The sequence below is a fragment of the Urocitellus parryii genome, chromosome 11 (genome assembly GCF_045843805.1).
Source record: "Urocitellus parryii isolate mUroPar1 chromosome 11, mUroPar1.hap1, whole genome shotgun sequence".
Classification (NCBI taxonomy): domain Eukaryota; kingdom Metazoa; phylum Chordata; class Mammalia; order Rodentia; family Sciuridae; genus Urocitellus; species Urocitellus parryii.
Window position 1 is genome coordinate 44100468 of NC_135541.1, and position 26290 is coordinate 44126757.

At 35.7% G+C, this 26290-nt stretch overlaps 1 protein-coding gene across 1 annotated transcript in view; it reads left to right on the forward strand.

Annotated features, from left to right (window-relative positions):
* The window catches only part of Patj (PATJ crumbs cell polarity complex component), a 331415-nt gene that overhangs the window by 119512 nt on the left and 185613 nt on the right, over positions 1-26290 (forward strand). The window contains exons 23-26 of the mRNA XM_026407227.2: positions 10348-10419; positions 11707-11884; positions 13693-13803; positions 18197-18274. Of these exons, the coding sequence (XP_026263012.2) occupies positions 10348-10419; positions 11707-11884; positions 13693-13803; positions 18197-18274 (439 nt within the window). The remainder of the gene's footprint in view (positions 1-10347; positions 10420-11706; positions 11885-13692; positions 13804-18196; positions 18275-26290) is intronic.

Consider the following 26290-nt stretch of genomic DNA (forward strand, 5'->3'; position numbering starts at 1 on the left):
ACTTTAGGGCAAGTGGTAGGTTTTACATATCTATAACTACATTCATATGTAAGTACATGTTCATTAAGTATTACTAATTCATATATAAATGAATAGATAAATGAAACTTGAGAGCATTTTATTTGTGGGAAGGTCTAGCAAATGAATATCTAGATGCTAGAAAGGGGTGATTAAACAGTCTTTGAAGATGGTGCTAGGAGGGGATGATATTACATACCTATAGAAATTCACCTGTTAGAATTTGATGAAGGGAAGCTTACCTTCTCCACTGAGAAAGGGGCCAGGCTTGAAATGAAGGTACACATATGGGTACTTAAAATAACTTGGGACAGGAATCTAAGATTCTTTTCCAATGAGTTTTTTTTTTTTTTTCTGTCATTTGAGAGGCTATTTACTAAGAATGGTGGGGTGCTACTAAAGTGGGTGTTAAAAGGAGAGATATGGGGCTGGGGATATAGCTCAGTTGGGAGAGTGCTTGCCTTCCATTCACAAGTCCCTGGGTTCAATCCCCAGCATCACAGGGGGGTGGGGGGAAGAGAGAGACAGTTATGGTGATGGAGACAAGCTTTTGAAACAAAGATAGAAGTTAGAAAAATATTGACCCTCTTTTCTGGCTCCCAGGGAGTGGGAGAATGAGCATCAGCCACTTGAGTGTAGAATCTCTGACAAGAACCAGCACTGTTGAAGAGGGCTACAAATTACACGCAGCAAGATGGCAGGGGATAGGAGTTTTGTTTACAGACTGAAGAGACGCCATGGTTTGATGGCCCAGTGGGGCAGGCCTTGGGATGTCATATGGCAAGGGAGAGCATCTGAGGACAAGCCTCAGGAGTTGTTTTGGTATTGGCATAGGAGGAGGCATCCTAGACTTCAATGATGTGCATTTCACTGTTCTGCAACAGAGTTTTAGATAGAAGATTCATAACAAATTGTTTTCTATGCATAACTCATCTCTGAAGGGAATGAAGGTTGTAGAAAGGCCCAGCTACTTAGAGGGATCTGTTGGCTTTTTCACTCAGTAGAAACAGGCCAGAGTCACAGGAAAAGAACTGTCAGGTCCAGTGTCCTAAAGTGAAAAGTCCTGACAGTCCTCAGAGGAATACATGGTGACAAATAATGGATTTCATTCCTTAAGAGACATGCCTGAAGAAAAGTTAGGAGCATAGTTCATAAATTTCTGTGTAGCCCAATTACTCTTCAAATGTCATACACTTGATTCTTTGATTTCTCTTGTACTTAGTGTAAATAGTTGAATCTCAAAGAAGAACTCAAGAAATGAAACTACTTCTCTAAACTGTAGAAATTGGAAAATATCTAAACACACGTCCAAGCCCACCCACCTTCCTTGCACAGAGAAAAAAATTGAGGCTGTCAATTCTCCCAGCCTCAGGAAGGAAGCTGTGCTTTTTCTCCTGTCCCGTTGCTTTTTCTCCTCAAATGAATACTTTGACAAACTGATTTCATATGCAGGCACAGAGGCACAGGCATTTAAGGACTTCAGAGTGACCTTTGTCTTAGGAAATCAGTCTTGCATTTGAAAGTGTTTTTTTTTTTTTTTTTTTGGCTTGCTGTCAGAGATGTAGGATATATTTAAATCTCAGCACGTTCTAGAAGAGTTCCCGTAAATCATACTCCCCCTTCTTAATATTTCAGGGTATGCCTCATGGAGTTAGGTTCACAGGTGAATATTTATTGCCACTCAGAATCCCATAGATTCTTTAGGAGGATGGTCTTTAAGATAATCAAGGTATTATGTAGCACTGAATGGCATTTTTAGAGTTTCTTCTTTGCCTTAATATTATGTAGGACTCTGCAGAGGTGTGTGTGTGTGTGTGTGTGTACACCTGTGCTTGTGTGTTTGCTAAAAGTAAGGATTCAGTGACTGATATTTAGTGTGTACTGTGCTTTTGATCAAGCCAACTTCTTACCTTTAGAGGCAGAAATAGGATTAAGAGTCCCAAAGTACCTCGAAGCTTAGTGACTTCTACAGTGGGCACTGTGGGAGGGAATCTAGATGAACTTGCTCCAAGTATTCTTTTCCTTAGGCTATTTGAGAACATGTCTTCAGAACTCCTAAGTTTCAGTTTCTCTTCCTCATCTCTGCCATCACCTGCTGCCTAAAGGCATATGGGTGCCCATAGTGGGGGACAAGGGTGTTTCTCAGACTAATAGGTCTATAGTATGAATATATCATAGATACCATTCAAACCTTTCTTCTGTTATTTGCGTGACTCTGAGAGATTTTCCTGTGTGCCTGTATTTCCTTACCTGTAAAGTAAGCCATTCTATAGGTTAAATAAGAATATAAATACATGACTTACATTATTTACTTGCTAACTGTATGTCAGTAAAGCTGGGAAAAATGTATATAACAGGTTAATGCAATGCCTTGCCCATAGTAAACTTTCAATAAAAGGCTGGCGGTAATAGTGGTGGCAATAACAATGATTGGTTCATGGGCCTTGATGTGTTCTCTGGGTAGTGTCGATTGCTGCTGAATGTATTAAAGGGAGATTGAAGATTTCTTTTTTAAATTGAAGATCAAACCATAGTAAAGGAAAGTGTCAAAGACATGGGGAAGGATAATGAACTTAAGATGAAAAACTTGTATTTAAAATTGAAAATTATTGGGCTGGGGATTAAGACTTTATTATGCATAGAAGGTGGAGCAGGAGGCAGGATGTCATAGTTGGGGAAAGAATTAAATAAATTAATGTTATATTTTACGTCCCCAATACAGTACCTGGCATTTAGTGCCTTTTAAATGAGTGGTGGCTATCTAATAGGTTTATCTTTGAATTCAACTTCCCAAAATTATGTGTAAATCCAGAACATTGGTAAGAAATCTAAGGATAAATATGTATATTTGAGAGAGGGCTACCCTTAAATGTCAAAGTTGGAAGGAAAAGGGAAAGTGAAGCACAGGAGTGTAGCACAGTGGTAGAGTGAGTGCTTAGCATGCATGAGGCCCTGGGTTTAATTCTCAGTACTCCCAAAAAAGGGGGTTACCAGGCAGTTTATAGCCTCATGTATGTGATACTTGCAGTTCTTTCTTGCTGATTTTTTTTTTTTGGTACCATTGTTGAACCTACAAGCACTCAACCACTGAGCCCCTTCCCCAATCTTTTTTATATTTTATTTTGAGACAGGGTCTTGCTAAGATGCTTAGGGTTAAGATGCTGAGTTTCTGGGACAGGCTATGAACTTGTAAACCTCCTGTCTCAGCCTCCTGAGCTGCTGGGATTTAGGCACGATCTGCTGTGTCACGTGACACATTGTAGTTCTTAAAATGCTACTGCAGGCCAAGATGAGAGTGAAAATTTAAGATGAAGATTTATATAGAAATAATACACTAATGCCATTGACAATAGAAATTAGATGTCTGATTACAAATCCAGGTTCTACAGAACATTGGAAGAAAAGTAAGGTTGACCCGAGGAAGCAGTTTGCCATGTATGACTTCAACTTTGTTTCTTAACACTCAAGCACAGTTTTGCATATTAATAAAAATATACATATTTTAGGATATAGTTTGAGAGAGCTGTATAATCATGTTACCCACACCCCAGGGAAGCCACAGAACATTTCCATCACCCTGAAAGTTCCCTCCTCCTCCTTTGTCCTACACCAGACAAACACTAATCTGATTTCAAACACTGTAATTTAGTTTTTCCTGTTCTAGAACAAATGTAAATTGGTCATACAGTAGATATTTTTTTGTGTCTGACTTCTTTCACACAGTATAATGTCAGTGTCATTCTAAATATGAGTGTAAGGGAATACCTAATTCCTTATGTACTGGTCTCAGGTAATAATTTGCTTTGCAACTTGAAAAGCATAGTGCAGCATCAGTAAAAATAAACCTATATAAGTTTGGAAAACACCAGTGCTCATTCTCCCAGCTTCCAAACATTCATATTCCCTGTGATATATCACAGAAAGCTGCCATATAGAATCTAGATTTAAAGAGAAAAAAATAAATCTTTAGATTGCTTAGTCACAACCAGAGCTCTATCTGCTTCTGCCGTTTTGGAATGCTGAGTTTTTTGGACCCTCATAAGGCTTAGTATGTAGACTATGAAGTACTTAACTATCTTGAATCTTGTATGATGATGAAAATTTTATCATGATCAAATCTTGCCATTAATGTCTGCTTGTTCACTAAGTGAGTACTCCATCTTTCCTCCCCAATCTGTAAAGAATAATAACCGTGGGCGTATGTTATATATGGAATGAAAGCCTAGAATGAAAGGCTAATTGGATGTCTGACTCCTTTAGGGGGAAAATTCTGGTTGAATGTGAGAGGCAAAAGTTTAGTGTTTTTTTTTTTTAAGACTTTAATTTCTAGAGCAGTTTTAGGTTCACAACAAAATTGAGAGGCAGGCGCAGAGATTTCCCATATACCCCTGACCTACACGTGTGTCACTTTCCCCATTATCAGTATTGCCTGCTAGGGCGGTACATTTGTTGTGACTGATGAACTTATTATCACCCAGAGTACATAGGGTTCACTCTTGCTGTTTTATGTTATATGAGTTTGAAAAGTTCCATTATTTTTTTAATATTTATTTTTTAGCTTTAGGTGGACGCAATATCTTTATTTTTATGTGGTGCTGAGGGATCAAACCCGGGCCCCGCCCAGGCTAGGCGAGTGCTCTACCACTGAGCCACAATCCCAGCCCAGTTCCATTATTTTAGGATGTGAGATTTTTAACTGATAGGACTATTTATCATCTTTAATTACAGTACAGTTTATAAAAATTGAGGTTAGAAATCTCTTGTTAATGTTTCAAATGTTTGTGTAGATTTGCATCTGAATGGGTACAGTGTAAGTATTTTCCCTTCTCAGTTAAATGTTAATTCAGGTTGAAAGGTAGTTGAGTTCACTAATGTAAACTAACTCCTTTAGTGTGTATAGTTGCTCATCTGTTATGACTGCACTTGTAGAATAAATTGTACTGTATGGATAAATTTTCACAAGCTTCATCCTTCCTTAGGTATGAAATAATCTGAATAAAATATGTGTAGACACACTCCCTGAAGAAGGGCAGTAAACTGTGGAAAAAAATTAGTGAGTCTCTTTGAGCAGAATAATCCTTTTGTTACATACTTTATCAAAACTCAATTTTTCATGTTTGAGACAGAGTGGTTCCTGTACTCCCTTATGTTGTGTATGAGAGCCAGATGTTCAGAAACTTTTTGGTTTTCACTATTGAAATTAGAAAAACAAATAACCTGTAATATTTATTAAAGCTTAGTTTCCCTTTTATTTTATATTTTTTAATTGATGAAATTAATTTTTATGATAGTATAAATGTGCCATAGTAAAAATGTTTACTTTATTTTCCTTTCCCCGTGTAAAAGAAAAGTGGAAAATGGAGAAGATTTTTAAGATTGTTTTAGTTTTCATTCCCACTTCAATTAACATTTATTTAAAGGAGACTTCAATTCTAGAATACAGCAGAACATGAAGATATTCTTTACAGTAATGTCCATATTCCAAAAAACAGGACATAATCTAAGTGTATTATATATTGAAATGACATATACATTAAATTATACCAATACCTTGAACTAAGATGGTACTAAATTAAAAAAAAATCATGTATTTATGGTAAGGTGGAAATATTTTATATGAATTCAAGTGAAAAAAATTATAATGAGAATGAATATTGGTTGAGAGTCGGTTAAATGTTAATCATACCTCATTTATTCTTTGTTACTGTTAGAGAAGATCATCAAAATATGAAAGTTTATGCCAGGATTAAGACTGTCCAATGAATATATACACGTACACGTGTAAAGAACAATCGTGATAGGACAAGTTACAATTCACATACGTTTGTGGAATTGTGAGTGTGTTGTTTAGGAATTGCAGACAGCTGCTCATAAAGAGAAACCCACATAGTGTGGCTTGAGCAAACAGGACCTTCTTTTTTTTTTTTTTTTTTCCATGTAAAAAGGGCCACAGAAGGTGTTCTTAGGTGATATGGTGCTACTGCCATCAGGGTCTTCAACTCTTTTTTTTTTCCCCTCTTCCCCGTTGCTCCACATGAAATCAGTCCTCTTTGTTTCAGGATCTGAAGATGGTCACTTCCCCACTAGGACCTCTACATTCTACACAAGAGGAAGAGGAGGCTCTGAGCTGAAGGCTCTTGCGGGCCAATCCTCTCTCTAGTGAGCTTCTCCTGGAAACCTCGTCCAGAGACTTCCATTTTCACATGCTTAACCAGGACATGGCACACTGTTCCCTTAGCTGAAGGGATTCAGAAATTGTATTCTTTTCCCAAGGTGGGCATGGTGTCCCCTGAAATAAAGGAGAGGTTATGTTGGTAATGAAAAAGGGAGAAAAAGATACTAGATAAGTAACTGGCAAATGTCTCTCAAGGTGTTTCCCCATCCTAATATTATGATCCTTTAATTCATGAAAATTAGACTGGCTAAGGTAAGAAATAACCAGGAGTGTCTGCGGCATGATGATCCCACAACTGATGTTTGAATGATCTATATCACCCAGCTTCTTTCCATGTGGGCTTATGGCTATTATTTCCTAAAAAGTCTGTGTAGCAGCAGGTAGATAGTGTGTTGCCATTTTTTAATCGGACTTGAAAGTTCAGAGAAAATTGGAGCATTGACAGTATGTGCTGAAACAAAGATTTGGATACTTGTCCAAAGATTGTGAGATTATGTGGTGTTCCTGAACGTTTTCTGAGTCTCAGTTCCTCATGTGTAAAATAACACAATCCACCCAGCTGTGCTTCCTTCAGGGTTTTTTATGAAAACAAAATAAAAGAGGTAGTGCCTATATTTTTTTGTGTAGGCTAACACTATTTATGGTATCTGGCATTATTTTATTTTATAGTGTAAAGTCCACACCCATTTCATGAAACAGGTTAGACTCCCAACTCTTCTTCAGATAATATTTATAGCCTGTTAGATCGCATTTCTGTTATAACCAATTACTCTGTAATTCAGCATTTTTTGTTACCCAGTTCAGCGGTTCAGTACTGACCTAACTTGACAGATGAAAATATAAGAGTGGTAGCTGGGAGTATGTGCGTATCAAATAGATAAATTTAACTATGTGATTTTTAATTACAAAATTTCTCTGTAAACTACACAATATTCATGGAATACAAAAATGGGAATTATTTAAGGTTAGAATGATTTACAAAGGGACGTGATTATGAAAGAGGTATGTTTACCTGTTTACGTCCATTTATATTGATTGGACTATCCACTTGGCTTTTCATCGTAAAGGTATATAGGGTAATAATGTCTGTCTCAATCTTCTGTCTTTCCCATCCCCACCGTCCCACCCCTCTCCTCAACTCAAAGTTCTTCCAACTGAGCTATATCCCCAGCCCTCAAAGTTCTTTCATTCTTCCCTACCTCCCCACAACCCTCCCATGGATCAACATCTGTTTATCAGAGAAAACATTCAGCCTTTGGGTTTTTGGGATTGGCTTTTTTCACTGAGCATTGTATTCTCTAGTTCCATCCATTTACCTGCAAATAACATAATTTCTTTTTTTAAAATTTTTTTATTTTTTATTTTTTTATTCATTTTTTATATATATATTTTTTCATTGGTTGTTGACAACATTACAAAGCTCTTGACATATCATATTTCATACATTAGATTGAAGTGGGTTATGAATTTTACCCCAAATGCAGATTGCAGAATCACGTCGGTTATACATCCACAATTTTACATAATGCCCTATTAGTAATTGTTGTATTCTGCTACCTTTCCTATCCCCTACTATCCCCCCTCCCCTTCCCTTACATCTTCTCTCTCTACCCCATCTACTGTAATTCATTTCTCTCCTTGTTTATTTTCCCATTCCCCTCACAACCTCTTATATGTAATTTTGTATAGCAATGAGGGTCTCCCTTCATTTCCATGCAATTTCCCTTTTCTCTCCCTTTCCCTCCCATCTCATGTCTCTGTTTAATGTTAATCTTTTCTTCCTGCTCTTGCTCCCTGCTCTGTTCATAGTTGCTCTCATTATATCTAAGAAGACATTTGGTATTTGTTTTTTAGGGATTGGCTAGCTTCACTAAGCATAATCTGCTCTAGTGCCATCCATTTCCCTGCAAATTCCATGATTTTGTCATTATTTAGTGCTGTGTAATATTCCATGGTGTATAAATGCCACAGTTTTTTTATCCATTCATCTGTTGAAGGGCATAACATAATTTCATTCTTCTTTAAAACTGAGTAATATTCCATGTGTATATGTACCACATTTTCTTTATCCATTCATCTGTTGAAGGGCATCTAGGTTGGTTCCATAGTTCAGCTATTGTGAATGGAGCTGCTCTAAACTCTGATGTGGCTGTGTCACTGTAGTATGCTGATTTTAAGTCCTTTGGGTATAAACCGAGGAGTGAGGTAGCTGGGTCAAATGGTGGTTCTTTTCCAAGTTTTCTGAGGAATCTCCACACCACTTTTCATAACGGTTGCACCAATTTGCAGTCCCACCAGCAATGTATGAGAATACCTTTCCCCCTACATTCTTGCCAACACTTATTATTGCTTATATTCTTAATAATTGCCATTCTGACTAGAATGAGGCGAAATCTTTGTATGCTTTTTAGTTGTAGATAGACGCATACTTTTATTTTATCCATTCATTTTTATGTGGTGCTGAGGATCAAACCCCAGTGCCTCACACATGTGAGATAAGCACTCCGCCACTGAGCCACAACCACAGTCCCTCTTAGAGTAGTTTTGATTTGCATTTCTCTAGTTGTTGGAGATGATGAACATTTTTTCATATATTTGTTGATCGATTGTATTTCTTCTGTGAAGTGTCTATTCAGTTCCTTAGCCCATTTATTGATTGGGTTTTTTTTTTTTTAAATTTTAGATGGACACAATATCTTTATTTTACATTTAAGTGGTTCTGAGGTTCGAATCCAGTGCCTTGTGTGTGCTAGGCGAGCACTCTACCACTAAGCCACAACCCCAGCCCTGATTGGGTTATTTTTCTAAATATTTATTTTTTAGTTGGTTGGAAACAGTACCTTTATTTATTTATTTTTATGTGGTGCTGAGGATTGAACCCAGGTCCTCACATGTGCTAGTTGAGCGTTCTGCTGCTGACCCATACCCCAGCCCCAGGTTATTTATTTTTTTGATGGTAAGTTTTTTTAGTTCTTTATATATCCTGGAGATTAGTGCTCTATCTTAAATATGTGTTTTAAAGTATGAAATGCATACTGAAAAAATGTATAAATAATAAATATTTTAGTTAAGTGAACATCTGTATCACCAGCTTCCAGATTAAGAAATAGGACTTTACCAGCACCCTAGTAGCCCCCTATATACCGCTTTTCCATTAATAACCCATAGCCCTTGCAAAGTAATACTAAGTTTTAAGAAACATTTTACCTATTGATAAACAAATGTGAGATTGTACAAATCGAACAGCTTTTTTTTTTTAAAGAAAAATCACATGTAGAGTGTCACCAATAATCATTCTATGGTTTTCTTATATGTGAGGATTTGTTGTGTTGAATGTTAAAACAATATGTTTCTTTTGTATATTTATTGATGGAAATATTCTGAAAGCATAAAAATGACTGAGCATTGTGGTACATGCCTGTAATCCTGCCTACATGGGAGGCTGAGGCAGGAGGATCACAAGTTTGAGGTCAGCCTGGGCAACTTAGCAAGACCCTATCTCAATAAAACTGGAGGTGGTGGTAGAGAACTTCCCTACCATGTGTGAGGGCTTGTGTTCAATCCCCCGTAGCACACATACACATACAGCTTCAAATTAAGAACCATTTAGCAGTAATTATGGTTTAGATGTGAGGTATCCCCCAAAAGTTCATGTGTAAGACAATGCAAGGAGGTTCAGAGGAGATATGTTTGGGTTGTGAGAGTCTTAACCCAATCAGTGAATTAATCCCCGATAGGGATTAACTGAATGGTAACTGAAAGTGGATAGTATATGGCTGGAGGAGGTAGACATTGGGAGCGTGCCTCTGGGGTATATATTTTGTATCTCGTGAGTGGGGTCTGTCTCTGCCTTCTGATCATCATGTGAGCTGCTTCCCTCTGCCACACTTCTCTGGCACGATGTTCTCCCTCACCTAGAGCCTTAAGGAATGGAGCCAGTCTCCTATGGACAGAGACCTCTGAAACTGTGAGCCCCCAGATGAGCTTTTCCTGCTCTACAATTGATTTGGTCAGGTGTTTTAGTCACAGCAGTGAAAAAGCAGACTAAAACAGCACTGTATAGATTGTGCAATTTCAAAACTTTCCACAAACCTTTCAGAATAAGAATACGTCTTAAAAGTTGTGTTTTTTTTTTCCCTTTCTCTCCCCCTCAGTGAGTTACCTGAGAGAGAAGAAGGTGAAGGAGAAGAAACACCAACCTTCAGCCACTGGGGTCCACCAAGAATGTACGTGGGTGATATTATTGGCGTTCTATGTAGAAGCACATTCTCTGCATGCTCCTCTGTCTTAATGGAGCATTATTTAGTCACACTCTAATGATTGCACAATTGTGGTAATTTACATGTAAGATGGCCTAAATTTTAGTTTCATTTTGTCTTATTTAGTGATTTTTAGCCAGAGTAAAAGACCAATATTAGGAAAATCTTTGATATTTTTTCAGAGGAAATAGTTTAATATCCATTTATGGTAGAAACTAATGGACTAAATGTACTTTATTCTGCCTCTGTCAGTGGGTTGGGTGGCACTGTTTAGACATGGTGACGCTGCCCTCGTGTAAACAGCAGTGCCCATGGCTGTAGGTTTCTCTTCCTTCCTCCCCTGGTGGGGACTTCAAGTCTGTGCCTTGTTTGAACTAACAATGTGTAAACTGATCTTCCCTTGATTATGGTTATTGTTTTAAGTACTCACCAGGGCCGAGTTTTAAGAAAGTAAAAGTCTTCCTTTAGCTGCTTTCTCCATTCTTTATGCATTATTAATTCTTCCAGTACCACCCAGCCCGTCTGTTCTTTTCTTGCAATTGAATTCTGAGTTTTGTCTTAAAAACTCTTAGGAGCTGTTTTCTGAGTTCCGTTTTTATATGAGTTAATTACTGGTCATATCTCTATGGCTTAAGCAAAATCCATAATATTTACAAAGGCAAATTTTATTCCATATGTTCTTTTTAAAATGACATGGTGGTGGAAAGAAAAGAAAACTTTCTGGCCTTAGGAGCAGATAACATCTGTGCTATGTTTGAAGAACCACAAGGTTAACCTTCTGATTTGGGGTAGCACCTTGTGCTGTGGACCTCTCAGTGATAAGTTTATTTTATTCTAGAAGTCTGAGCTTTTTACTAAAATGGCATATGTGACTTTCTTGATGTTTTAACCCATCTCATTTTCTCAGTCCATTCTCTGCTAATGTAATGGATATAAAGGAGATGGACTAATCACAGAAAACATATTGTAATAGGAGATGGAAGCTTTGAGTCCTAGCTAAACCTTCTCTAAACTTCAAGAGCTGTTTTTATGTTTTAGCGATCTATCTGTTTTAGAACATAAACTTTCACTTGTCATAAATTGATAGCATCTTGTAATTTTGGAACTAGGTACAATTCCTATAACATTTGTAAAAATATATTTAGAAAATTTATTTTTATAAAACAAGTCACAAGAATATGGCATACATTGGATGTTTTCAGTGCAAAAAATTAACTCGTTCACGAGTGGATTTTATTTTTCTCTTTGTTGTAGTGTTGAGATTTTTAGAGAACCCAACGTGTCTCTTGGTATCAGTATTGTTGGTGGACAAACGGTTATAAAACGCCTGAAGAATGGAGAGGAAATTAAAGGTATATTCATCAAACAAGTGCTAGAAGATAGTCCAGCAGGAAAAACAAATGCACTTAAAACTGGAGATAAAATCCTTGAGGTAAATGATGCTAAAATATTGTTTTTGTTTGAAACATATTTGAGACAGTAAAAGAATCGTAGCCAGAAGCCCTTTCCTCACGTGTCGGTGCATGTATATATAATTGGTCTGTTCTATTTATGTGCCTTAGTTCAGATGTTGTATTACAATTTGTGAGTTTCTCAAGTGTAGAGAAGAACAAATAAAATGATAAAACAAAAACCCTCAGCTGATTGAAAATGACAATTTAAAAAGGGCCTCTATATAGAATTGGGCAGATGGTGAGCATTATGCTTCTCCCAAGTCTTTAATGAGCTCTAAAGTTTATAATTGTGTTTCAGCGGAATATGTGTGCTTGCCTGGAGAAAGGAGTCCACCCTTCAAAGTTGAAGCCTCCATCAAGGGAAGGGGGGATCCATGGTCTACGTGTGGTGGGCTTTGGAGGGGCCAAATTTTAAAGGCATATCAAAGCAAAGAGAATGTCATAGGATTGGAATGTGATTTTCCTTGTGCTAGATTTATTAGATGACATTATAGTTGGTATCTCTCATCCAAGAATCTGCTTGTCCTTGATTTATGGTTTCTGGTAGAATGCAAAGGGCCCTGGAGGTCATGGGTCAAAGTCCAATAAATTATTAGTCCCGCCTTATTCTTATTCTTAGTTTCCAAATAAATTGGAATTGAGAATTCAAACCTACTGACATCATCATGAAGATTAAATCAAAGAACTACATCGACTTGCTCTGTGTGGACAAATCTGGGGTTATGGAGATTGAGTGTTCCTTATCTGAAATGCTTGAGACCAGAAGTATTTTGGAGTTTGGATTTTTTCAGGTTTTGGAGTAGTTGCATATACATACTATCTTGGGGATGGGACTCTAGCCTAAACACAAAAATCATTTGTTTCATTTATACCTTACACACAAAACCTGAAGGTAATTTTATGTAATATTTTTAGTGCACTTCTAATTGTAACCTGCTGCATGAGCTTAGTTAGGTATGGAGTTTTCTAATTGCGGTAACCCATCGGTGCTTTACAGAGTTTCAGATTTTGAATTTTTTGAACGAGGAGTGTTCGACTTGTATTTGTGCTTGTGAAATACATTTCTTAAACACAATAATAATGTGGTAGTGAAGAAAATGACCAAAACTTCCTCCCCTTACAGCATTAACATTGATGGTGTTAACTATGTTTGCTTAATATAGTGTTCTTGGAGGTACGTAGACCGTGTTAACAAGTTAAGTTTCCCCACTTTCTATATTAAGGAACCCTTTAGAGTTACCCAAATTTATTGAACACAGGCTCTTTTACTAAAAGTCTTCTATGTTGTTAGGGTACTTCTATTTTAACACAATTTGAAAAATATTCAACTTCTCAATTGTGATAATAGGCAGTTGGTTTAAAATATTCCTGTCAGTTTAATGGAGAGAGAGCAAAAGTCCAGAAAGAGATTCCCCATCATCGCCACACCCCCAGAATTGTGTGCTATGCTAATGACAGAGTGAGAACTTAAAGTTCTATCATACACAATAACTTATTTCACAATTGCCATACAAAGGGAATTAATTATGTACCATGATCTACCAATTTTGGATCCTTATATTTAACGAGGGCCGTTGTTAATAATGTATTTGTCATATTAATTTTCCTGAAGTTGAAGTGTTATTTTTCTAAAAAAGGCAAAGCATTTTATGGGCCAATCTTATTTTTTTTCGTGGCTGTGGTGTAATCAATAGACTCTGGCTGTTCTCAACTTACACGAACTTTGAATTAACCTACCAACAATATCTAATGCCTTTCCAGTCAGACTAAATCACTTGTGTTTCAGGTGTCTGGAGTAGATTTGCAGAACGCCTCGCACAATGAAGCAGTTGAGGCCATTAAGAACTCTGGGAACCCTGTGGTGTTCGTGGTTCAGAGCTTGTCACCTACTCCGAGAGTAAGTTTTAGTTTCTGTTTCCAAAAGGTTAATAATATTCTTTCTTTCTCTAATCAAGCTTTACCTCCAAATATTTTATAAGTGTTTTCTTTGTTACTTAGCTACATTATTTTTGAGAAAAAGGTATTTGCTTTATACAAATTTAGTCATTAATTTCAATTTTCATTTTTCATCCCAATTTTGATCTCTTGGTCAAATTTGATTTTTTTACAGTGTGCATTGAGCTTAGTCACAGGCTTTGGTGGCAAACAGACCTGTTTTTAGTTTCTCAATTCCTTATTTACCAGCTTTGCTAACTTGAAGGCAAGTTATTTCACTTTTCTAAGTCTGTCACTCTGTTTATGAAATGCTTTGAACATTGAGAAGGTCAGGTGTAAACACATTCTAAAGATACCACCAAATATATATATTTGGTTCTATATATTTATTAAAGCATATAAAAATGCAGACATGTTGACAATGTTGCATGTTCTAGTATTGGAAATTTGAATTAGAAAATGACAGTACTGCTGGACACAGTGGCACATGTGACTCGGGAGGCTGAGATATGAAGATCACAAGTTCAAGGCCAGTCTGGGCAACTTAGTTTGACCTTGTCTCAAAATAAATATTAAAAAAGGACAGAGATGTAGTTTGGTGGTAGAACATGGGTGAGACCCCTGGGTTCAATCCCCAGTACCACTACCGCCCCCCCACCCCCCAAAAAAGAAAGAAAGACAGTATTTGATTCTAAAAATTTTCTTCTGTAATTAGTTATCTGGTATGGAATTGGAACTCTGACATGAAAGTGTCAATGGCAGGTTGTATCATATTATATTGCAATGTGCCGCAGATGTGTTATCCTTAAATCCTATAACTGAAGAACAGTTGTTCAAAATTTGGCACTTCTGAACAGTAGAAAATTTTGCATATTTAACAAAAATTATTTGCTTTTCAATATAGTCTCATGCTTTTGACCCTTTTGAACTGGCAGGTAGATGGTTGGTTGCCCCAGCAGAGGCTTTGATGGGGTAGGTCAGCATTCTTGTAACCTGTTGGTATGAAGGGGCCTCGGCCTTCTCCCATCAGCGGCTCTGTGCTGCGCCACAGTACACAGCCTTCCATTCTTAGTGCTGTTCTTACACCATCCAAACTGAGAGGGTGAACTGAATAAAGTCCTCTCATTTTCATAAAATCTGAAATTTAATTAGGTTTTTTGGAATTCAGTTTTTAACTCTTATACTATTGAGAATGTAGTTGAGGCCATCACTTTTATTTCTGGAAACTGAATTCAATAGGAAAATTGGCCAGATTATTCTTTGCCAAATGTCATTTCCCAAGAAATAAATTCTGAGTAAAAAACGAGTCAATCAAATTGTACATTTATGTGGCCAACTGTGTGAATACTCTGCTGAAAAATATTCAAAGCATTTAAACAGGTTATAGAGTCAGCCAAAAAGGCCGTGTTTTCAATCCAGCCTTTGCTAGTGAGCTGAAGTGGAAATTTTTTGCTTGGAGGACATGAACAGTGCTATTTCTTTCAATTGTTAAAAAAAAGAAAGAAAAGAAAAGAAAAAAAAAACCTCTTAATCATCATGCCACACTCACATCACTCCCCCCTCCCCCCTTGCGCTGTAATAGGCTGCCACACTGTGCACTCCCATCCTCAAGCATTGAACCGTAGTCTGTGGTCCCAGCCAAGGGAGTACATCCTGTGGATGGTGTTAAAACTATGTCTATGACTTGTTCTATTTTTAACTCGGTTTTAGCACAAAAGGATTCCTGTTGAATGAGGCAAGGAAACAAGTCAAGTTTAATACTTCGCAAAATGATTCTTTTGGCTTAATTATTGGTGCAAGTCATATAGATCATCCAGGAATAAAAAATATAGGCAACGCCTTAGTTTTTTTTTTGTGTGTGTGTGTGTTTAATTTTTGGGATTGGTTCTCACAATGTTGTTGCCCAGGCCGTCCCTAATCTCCTTGGCCCAAGTGATGCTTGTGCCTCAGCCTTCTGAGTAGTTGGCTCTGCAGGCATATTCCACTGTGCCTGGCTACCTTAATCATTTTGACCCGTTTGCATTAAATTTTGAACAATTCCCTCAAAACCTAAAAATTCATTTCCTAATGTTATGCCCATCAAAGGCCCAATATCTAAAAGTGCCATAGTAACATAAAAATTCTCACGATACTATGAATTGAGTGGTGATCATCTTATGTGTACATTCTCAGGTGCTTTTCAGGAGCATCGCCAACACATTCCCTTTTAATTCTCAACTGTATTTTCAGTATGCTGGAAAAATTTCTGTACGTGTTTAGAATTTACTTGGCAAATGCTTATTTGAGAGCAGAACCCATGACTTATATTGTACTCCTCTATAGGAAGTTTATATGCCAAGACATTATTTTTTTACTTAATAACATAACTGCATCACATTTTTTATTTCCAAAACAAATTTTTTGAATTGGGTTTAACTTCAGCTCATTAAGTTTATCATCACATATTTTATTCTTTCTTCTTATAGTCTAGTTGTACTTCCTTAATACAATAATGGCACTTGTTTTTTTTGGCACATGCATGTTTTGCATTATCAATCTCATACAAATATATATATTTTTTTACTTTTACAAGAAATATGCTGTCTTCTATTTTCTCAAAAGTTGTAGTCTTTTTGTGAGCATTTTGTCAATTTAATTGTAATAATAAGCATACAGAATATTTCTCTTCTATTCAAAAAACAAAACTAGACTAGCATGTTTTATTTTAAGATTTTTCGGGATAAGAAATGAATTTCTATAGACCTGCCAATCTCTGATTTAGGTTGTTGTGTACATTGAATAGAGAAATAAATACTAAGCACTTTTATAGTGTCTGTTCAGATAGGAAACACTGACTTATATGCTAATAAGTCATTACTATTATATTCTTCTTAAATATTCCTGAGACTTTCTCATTCTCATTCTGAATTGATTTATTTCTTTAGCATAGTAAAAGTGAAGAAAATTTGATCTTAAATTGCATTTAGAGGGCTGGGGTTGTGACTCATGGTAGAGTGTTTGCCTGGCACATGTGAAGCACTGGGTTCTATCTTCAGCACCATATAAAAATAAATAATAATAATAAGGTATTGTATCTATCTACAAATATATATATTAAAATTGCAATTAGAAGTGGATTATTTTGTTTTAAATTTTGTCTAGATTGGCATTTAGGCAGTTCTTAATTTTCCAAGAAAGCAGAGTGATTTTTTTTTTTTTAATTTTCATGTCTGTCATCAGGGTGACTATTGGTATTAACCATTTGAAGAGCTTTAAAAGAATAACCAAAAATAATATATTTTTCTAAGATTTTTCATAGTTTTACAAAAAGAAATGAGTCAAAAAGTAGTCTGTGTTGGCATCATTAAGAATTAAAATCTTTTTATAAAATTGAACTTCATTTATTTGTAAACATTTAATGAATGCAACTGTATATTAGGTCCTTTTAGAACACCTAGGTCAGCACTCAGATTTTACTTTGGAAAATGAAATGAAGTCTTCTTTATTTTCATCTTCTGGATCCATGCACACAAACCTTATTTCTATTTCTGATCTCTATCTATCTACATTTTACAGTATTTTGAGGTCATTTATCTTGACAATTTCCAAACTTTTATTGTTTGCTTAGAATTGCACTTCTCATATCTTTACATTTTAGATGAAGTCATGAAGTTAATTAAGTATTTGTTGTTTTAAGAAGTAGAGTAAGAAGGACTGGGGTTGTGGCTCTGTGATAGTGCACTTGCCTTCCTTGCATAAGACCCTGAGTTATATCCTCAACACCACAAAACAACAGCAACAGCTGGTAAATGGATGGAACTGGAGACTATAATGCTAAGTGAAATAAGCCAGACTCAGAAAGTGAAGGGACATATATTTTTACTGATATGTGGAAGGTAGTCTAAAATTAGGGGGAAAAAATAAAGAGAAGATAAAGAAGATGGAGTTAGGAAATTCCATCAAAATAAAAGAAAGATCAGGGGAGTAGAAGGAGATTTGAGGGAGAGGTAGAAAGGACAGAACAAGGTACAAATAGTGGAATGAATCTGATTAACTTTCCAATGTACATATATGAATATACCACAGTGAATCTCATCATTATGTATATGCACAAGACACTAATTAAAAAAAAATACATGGATCAGTAGAGTAGAGGAAAGGGAACAGAGGCAAGGAGGAGGGGAGGGTAAGGGTAAGTACTAGAGACTAATTAATGCAAATTATATTTCATGCATTTATAATTATGTCAAAATGAATCCTAATGTTATAGAATCAATAAAATTGAAAAACAGTAACAGCACAGTAAGAACTGTAATGATGCTGGCATTTGAACTTATTCTTTTTCCTCCCTCTTTTTTTTTTTTTTGTGATCATAGGTCATTCCTAACATACATAATAAGGGCAACAAAATCGCCAAAAACCAGAGCCAAGACACTCCAGAAAAAAAGGAAAAGGTAACTTGAACCTTTCAAGCTTCTAAAAATATTTATGGTTTCTTCTTGCATATTTGAGCTGTTTGTTTTTTGATAAGTGTCAGTGTAGACGTATTGTGTAAGTATTTGTTCCCTGTGCACATAGCTGGTTCTCACCAGGACGAAGGCCAGAAACCTGGGGAAACATAGGTAGAAAAATACTGTAAGTGACCAGTCAGCCATCCTTGTCTGTATCTCTCTTTCCCATTCAGCTGGACCAGTGTTTGGTCCATTCCTAGAACATGCTGCTCACACTTGGGAGTTTCTATGACTTGGTTCTCTCAGCCTGGAAACTTATTCTCACATTAATTTTCCTAAAGAATCCTTTTTATACTTTAAGGAACAGACCAAAGGTCATCTCTGTTATGAAACACTTGACTCTTGATCAGAGTTAATCACCCATTCCTGTTTTCCAACCTGTAGTCAAATAGAATTTGTTAACCTAAAAATTATTTTAGGATATGGTATCAGGTAGGGTAAATTTTCACTTTTTCCCCATAAAGATAACTAGTTGTCCCACTGTTTAAAATAGGACCTCCATTACCCACTGATTTACATTGCAACTCTGTCAATACTTGGGTTACAAGGGGAGACTCTTTTTGAGTTTCATCTTTGTTTCATTTGGTCACTTTTCTATCCCTGCACATATGCTGTCCTACCTAAATTATAAATATAATAAATATACAATAAAAGATGTACCACTTAACATTTATATTAACATTAAAGTATATTATATAAAAATATATATGCTTTTTCAATTTGTAATAAAATTTTGTCCAAAATGGTATTACAAATCTTTTGATTTATTCCTTTCATTTCATGTTGCTATTAAATTGTGTCTTCAAAATCTTTTAAACATTTTATGTATGGCCCTCTAGTATCTTTGTTTATGTACTCCATATAATATTTTTAATAAGAAATCTCAAATTCTACCACTGTTTCTGAAGATTTTTTTTTTTTTTTTGGATTTACTATACAGATGATATGTTCTTTGGAAAAAAGACAGTGTTTAAAAGATTTTTTTTCATTGTTTTTCTTTTTGAATCTGCTAAAATTTTTGGTGTGTTGATAGAAGTAATGTTAGTATTGTCACTTTCCTCTTAATATTTAAGTAGATGTTTTTAATATTTCACTATTGAATATCATGTGCAGTAGGTATTTGTAGATAATCTTTCATGTTAAGGAAGAATTTCTTTACTGTTTTGCTAAGAGTTTTCTTCATGAATGATATTGACATTGAATTTTATCAAACGTATTATCTGCATTCACTGAAATAATTATGTGTGTGTATAAGTTTTTCTTCTTGAATCCTGTAATGTGGTAAATTCCATTTATAAATTTTGGATTGTTGAACTACCCTTGAATTCTTGAATTATATTTAATTTGATCATGATCTTTTTTTTGACCATTGCTAGTATTAATTCTTTCAAGATTTTTGCATCTATGGTCATGAATGAGATTGGCCTTGAAATTTTCATTTTTATGGCTTTGGTATGCTAAACTACTAAAAGGAATAGTTGAAATATTTGCCTCTTTCACTTTTCTGAGAATTTGTATAACATCTTAAGTACCGGTTCCTTTATTGTTTGGTCAAACTAAACTATGAAGCCATTGTGGGCCTGTGTCTTCTATATGAGAAAAATTTAAAGTAGTAATTCAGTTCTTGAATAGTTGTTGAACCATTCCAGATTTTCTATTTTTTTCAGAGTCAGCTTTGGTTATTAACTTTTTCCTAGGAATTTTGATATCCTCCGCATTTTGAAATATTTGTTGGCATAAAGTTATTCATATGTATTCATAAGTTTCATCATCTTTGCTCCAGCTATCGTTCTTTTTTACTCTGAATATAATGATTTGCCTTATCTTTTTCTCAATCTCAGACATAATATTTCATGTAATTCTTCTTTTTTAAGAAGTACCTTTGAACTGTGTTGATTTTCTCTGTTTTGTCAATTTTCCACTTAATCAATTTTGCTCTCATTTTTATATTGCCCTTTTTGTTTGGGCTCCATCCATTTACCCAACCCCCACCAAATTGCAGAGTTTAATTAATTTTTACCCTTTCTCTTTTCTGAAATACTAATTTAAGATCATAATTTTTTTCTAAGTCCCACATTTTCTACATTTTGAGATTTTAAGAATTTCTGTTGTTCAGTAGTTTTTTGTAATAGTATTTACTTTTTTAATAGTTATTTTATTTATTTATATGTGGTGCTGAGAATCAAACCTAGTGCCTTACACATGCTAGCAAGCACTCTGCCACTGAGCCACAACCCCAGCCCCAGTACTAAATCTTTTTTAGGCTTCCAGCATGATTTCTCTTTACTATAGGTTTATTTACAAATGTATTTTACCTGTCTATATGAATATTTTAAAGGACTTTATTTCTAACATTTCAGTTATAATCAGAGATTGTTGTTCATGAAATATTAGTCCTTTGACATTGGTTGAGACCTTTTTGTGGCCTAGTACGTAGTTGGTTATTGTAAATGTCCTTCTATTTTTGATTAAGAAGAATGGCTATAATATGTTATTTAGATTCAGATTTTTATCAAAAGTTGTTGGGTCAAACTGAGTTATTCAGATATATACTTTAACTAAGTTTTTGTTGTTGGTAGCATAACTTAATGCTCATTCATCTTGATGTTAAAATTAGCCTATTTTTATGTAGCCTTTAAAATTTTTATTTTACACATTTTCAAATAAGTTTATTAGGTCCCTATAAGTTTAAAATTGTTATACATTCCTAAGGAATAGATGTGTGTATTAATATGTAGATATGGTATATAGTGATGTCCCAGCAGCTATTTCATCTAATATTAGTAAAAGCATGATGGCTTTCTTTTTTGTGTCTACCTGATATTTTGGCTTGGAATTTTTTGAGCTGAACATACAAAATGAATTCAAGTCTCCCAACCTGGGTGAATCTGGACTTGAATGAAATTGATAAGGAACATCTTTCTTCTCCTTTTCTCTTCTACCTTGAGCAAGGCCAAAGCCAGTAAATATCCCTACAATCTTGTGTGATCAGATGTTTTGATTTGTTAGATCTGTTTTTATCTTTATCCATGGGAGATTTTTTTAAAGCCATAATTAAATTGTACACATAGGAAAACTTTATAGATGTGTACATGGGGGCAGTGAAGATGCTAACTTTGAGGACTTTCGGAAAGGGTTCTTGAAAAGAATAACAGACAGCTGACTCTTGTCTTGAGTTCAGATTGTAATCACAAAGATTATATTTGGGTTGGCAGTAGCACATATTGTGTGATCAAGATTCTGTGGTTTTCCACAAATAATATGTAGATTCTAAAAGACTGTTGTTATTGTTTGTGAAAGTATTTGGTACAGATTGCAGGTAATCATTGGCAGAATATTTCCTCAACCTTTTAGAAGTTACAGGCTTTATTTTCAGGGATAGGGTTGGGGAAGATATTTTTAGTCCAACTTTCCATCTTTCTTGACCTCACAGGGACATTTGGAACTCAATAAATTCTTAGCTCTCATTAGATAAAAATGAGTAGATATATATAATTGTGTTTCTCTGATGGTCTAGAAAATATAATCTATAATAACAAAACAGATCAGTGGTTCCTAGGAATGGGGTGCCAGATGAAGGTCTGGAAAGGACTTAAAAAGAGACATAAATAAACTTTTGGGGGTGACATTTATGTTCATTATTTTGATTGTACTGAGGTTTAAAATTGTGCTCTTTAAAATGTGTACAGTTTTTCATATGTCAGTCATGCCTCAGTATAGTATAGTAAAGCTGTTGAAGATAAACAAAAATCATCCGCCTTCCTAGAGCTTACGTTCCAGCAAGGCAAGACAGACAAGATAGAATTCAGTGACTGTTACTTGACAGGCCCATGTAAGGCAAGGCAGACAAGATAGAATTCAGTGACTGCTACTTAACAGGCCCATGTATGAGAGGGTTTGGGTTTGGAATGTGAGCTGTATGAGGGCAAGGACATCATGGTCTCATTCAATTGCCTGGCATCTAATAGGCATGAAGTACAAGTTTACTGAATGAATACAGAATCCGAAATACAAAAATCTCTGGTCTTAGGTCACCAGGGACAGACACATATCCTCCAGGCAGGTGTCATCTTCCTGTACTCCACTAAATCTCCCCATTTAAGATTTATGGTTGTTTTGGGCCTGGAAAAGTTACCAAATCACTTTTTAGAAATTTTATCCATTATTATGTGATAAGAAGAGTTTCTCAGAATATTTAGTCTACCTTATTCCTGGAATCTTAGTGATTAATAATGTTGTCTTGAAGGTCTGACTATTCATCAAATATTTGTTGAAACCTCAGCCAGTTACTGTGTAGCAGTCCAGGGATATAGCTAAAATGAAACCGACATGGTGTCTCTGGGCACCACAGAGTTAAATAAATTGGCTACTAATTTAATTACTTCTGGCAGGTAATTTAGTTAATTCAGGAAGCTCCCACATAAGATCCCAGGAAGAAAAAGGTTAAGTGTTTGATGTCAACTTTGGCCAGCTCCATTAAGCCAAATACATAGTAAGGCTGTCTGTGTTCAGTGAGAATCCAGTAGGAGTCCAGAACTACTAGCAGTCAGTCTTCAGCTAAGTTGCTCATTACAAAGAAAAACAACTGACCACTAAGCTGAGGCTGTATGAAATCGTATCCCAGTCTACATCTCCATTACAGAATGGTGTTTACTGGCTGCAGAATGCTCTTTGCTATTTTCCTTTTCTCTGAAATCACATCTCATGTGCCAAGCCACTTATTTCATTCTGGAATGATGAAGCACCTGCATTCCAAGAGGCACACGGATGAGGGCAGAGTGCAGAAAAAATGAACAGAAATAAAATTAGTAATTAATAAAAGTATGCCCAGGGCACCATGGGAGCACACCCGTTACCAAAGTCAGTATGCTCAAGTAGTGACTGATCCATCTCTTCAAAAGTTATCACCATCAGAAGAAATTCTTTTATGCATCATTCTCTCCTTAAGATGAAAGCAATATATATTCTCTAGAATTATGGACAAACCAAAGAAGGCAATAAAGAAATCACCCAGAACTCATTCCTAATAGCTGTAGGTTAGAAATAGAAATTTTAGCTTGAGATTATTTCCATTAATTTTTTTTTAAATAAGAAAGTTACTAAAAAACTAAAAAAGAATCAATTAGCAGGTCTCAAATTCCTTGTCTTTCATTTATGCCTCATTTCAGTATTTTCTGACCTGTTTTGCATTATGTAGAGCCTGGAAGAAGAGGCAATCAAGATTATAGATCTTGGCTATAATTCCAGCTACTCTAGAGGCTGAGGCACAAATTTGAAGCCAGCCTCAGCAACTTAGTGAGACCCTGTTGCAAAGTAAATAAAAAGGACTGGGGATGTGACTCAGTGGTAAAGCACCCTTGGGTTCAATCTTGCTACCAAAAAAAAAAAAAGTAAAATTACTAAAAGTTTATAACAACCGTTTTATATTTTCTTCCCATTTTTTTTTCAGTTTTATTTTGTGTATTCTGTGAATGGATTTCACAGCTGGGAGATTTGTTACCGGAGAAGTAGTCCTTGACAATTAGTTAACTTCATTTTTTCCCCCTGAATATTATCAAATGATAATATTCAGTCTCTGGCAGTCTCTCTAAAAATGAAGATTTTTAAACTTATAAAAATGTTAGACTTATAAAAGAGATGCATTGTAAATTGCTGCTCAGTTTACAATTGGGTCATGTCGCAGTAAGCCCATAATAAATTGAAAATATTGGAAGTTGAAAGTGCATTTAACACACCTAAGCAAACATGATAGCCCAGCCACACCACGTACTGTATAGTTGCGGCTTCTTGTGGTCCCATGGTTGAGAGCTGTGCTCACTGCAGCTTCTGCTGCCTGGCTTCTGAAGAGAGTGCTGTACCATGTCACTTACCCCATGAAAACATCAAAATTCAAAGTACTGCTTCTCCTGTTGGTATATTGCTTTTGTACGACTGTAAAGTCAAACCATCATATTTTGTACTGAAAATGAGAACATTTTCTTTTATGTGTTATAACTCAGTAAGATTGATGTTATAATATTCATCTAGTCCCAGTAAAGATCTAGACTCCAGGTCTAAGGGGGACCTTGTGAAAGTACTTTACAAAGAACAAAATGATTTCTTGTGAACCTCCTGATGATACCTAGAATATTCAGTATATACATATGCTCTGATTATTCTTAACAGCAACAAATAATCCAGTGTTCAGTCAGTGATATTTCACTTTGTGCTAGGCCATCAAATTGGCTGGTTGTATTAGCTTTGTGTCACTGTGATCAAAATACCTGACAAGGATATCTAAAAGAGGGAAAAGTTTCTTTGGGTTCACAGTTTTAGATGTTCAGTACATGGTTGTCTGACTCCATCACTCAGAATCCAAGATGAGGTAGAACATAATGTTGAAAGGACACAGAGGAAGAAAGCTGCTTACCTCATGGCAGCCAGGAAGCAGAAGATTGAGGGGCCAGGGACAAAACATAAACCCCAAGGCATGCTCCCAGTGACCTATTTTCTTCCAGCCATGCCCCACCTGCCAACAGTTACCTCCTAGTTCAGTACTCCTTTCAAATTAGTAATCCATCAATAGATCAATCCACTAATTAGTTGACAGTTCACACTCTAATCATTTCACCTTTGAACACTGCTTCATTGCCTAACATGAGCTTTTGGTGGTGGTGGTAGGAGACATCTCATATTCAATTCATAACACTGAAAATATTCAGGTTGATATGTAAATATTTGTGAATTCGGATATATATTCGAACATATACATGTGAGTACAGACCTAGCACATGGTCATGTAACATTATAACCTATATATAAGGTTGTTTTATAATCTGCACTGAGATCAAGGAGATCAGGAAGAAGTATAGCTGTTTCTAAATTCTCAAATCACTTTGACCATGTGAATCTGGATTGTTACATAGAAATGCTTTTGAGTTGGTTTCTGTGAAGATAGGATTTTTTTTTAAGGCTGGCACATCTAAAGTCATATAGTTTATTTTTATTATTTTCTGGAAACTGTGGGAATATGAGATTCCATAATGTTTATTGCTCTCTATAAGCCAATCAGATTTTTTTTTTGTTTTAAGAGATGTACATGTACTCTATTAATATACTGAAGGTAGGAAAATATTATATATTGAACATGAGAAGCGAGGACATTTGTTACCTACAGGCACTCAGACAGCTTTCAATGTCTGTCCTACAATGCAGACCCAGAAATGCAAAAACATAGCTGGGTGTGGTGGCACATGCCTGCAATTTCAGAAACTTGGGAGGCAGAGGCAGGAGAACTGCAGGTTTAAGGTCAGACCCAGCATCTTAGAGAGGCCCTATACAATGTTGTGAGTCCCTGTCTCGAAAATAAGAAGGGGTAGGGATATGGCTCAGTGATTAAGCTCCCCTGGGTTTAATCCCCAGCATCCTCCTCTCTAAAAAAATGCAAAAACCCACCATCTGTCTGCCAAAGCACTGTTGTTTCCAGTAGACACAAGACAATTTTTTAGTTCAAAACCACAACAAGCAAAGAAAAGAGAATAACAAGCATGCTCTCTGTTACTTCCTAGCTCATGGAGAGTAGATTCTTACAGAAACAATCTCCTCCTTCCAACAAATGCCACTAAGTGGGCAGACCATAAAACCAAATCCATTTATTGCTGCTACTAATGGGAAATAAGTTATAGCCCAAATACAAAGAATCAGCTTTTATCTACTATCAGAAATTAAAACATAAATGGAAATATTTTTTTTTAGTAAAAAAGGAAAAATTCTTTTATTACTTTGAATTTACTATGGGAGCCTAGAAATCATGTAAGTGGATTTAAACAGCTCATGAATTGCATATATGAGGCATCATAGTTTAAATTGGTTCTGGAAGGTGAGTCTATTTGAGCATCTCAGTGGGACTTCCAAAATTGTCAAAGTATAATTTAAGAAAAAAATGTGCAGGTGTCAGGTATTTATTTAACTCAATCAATG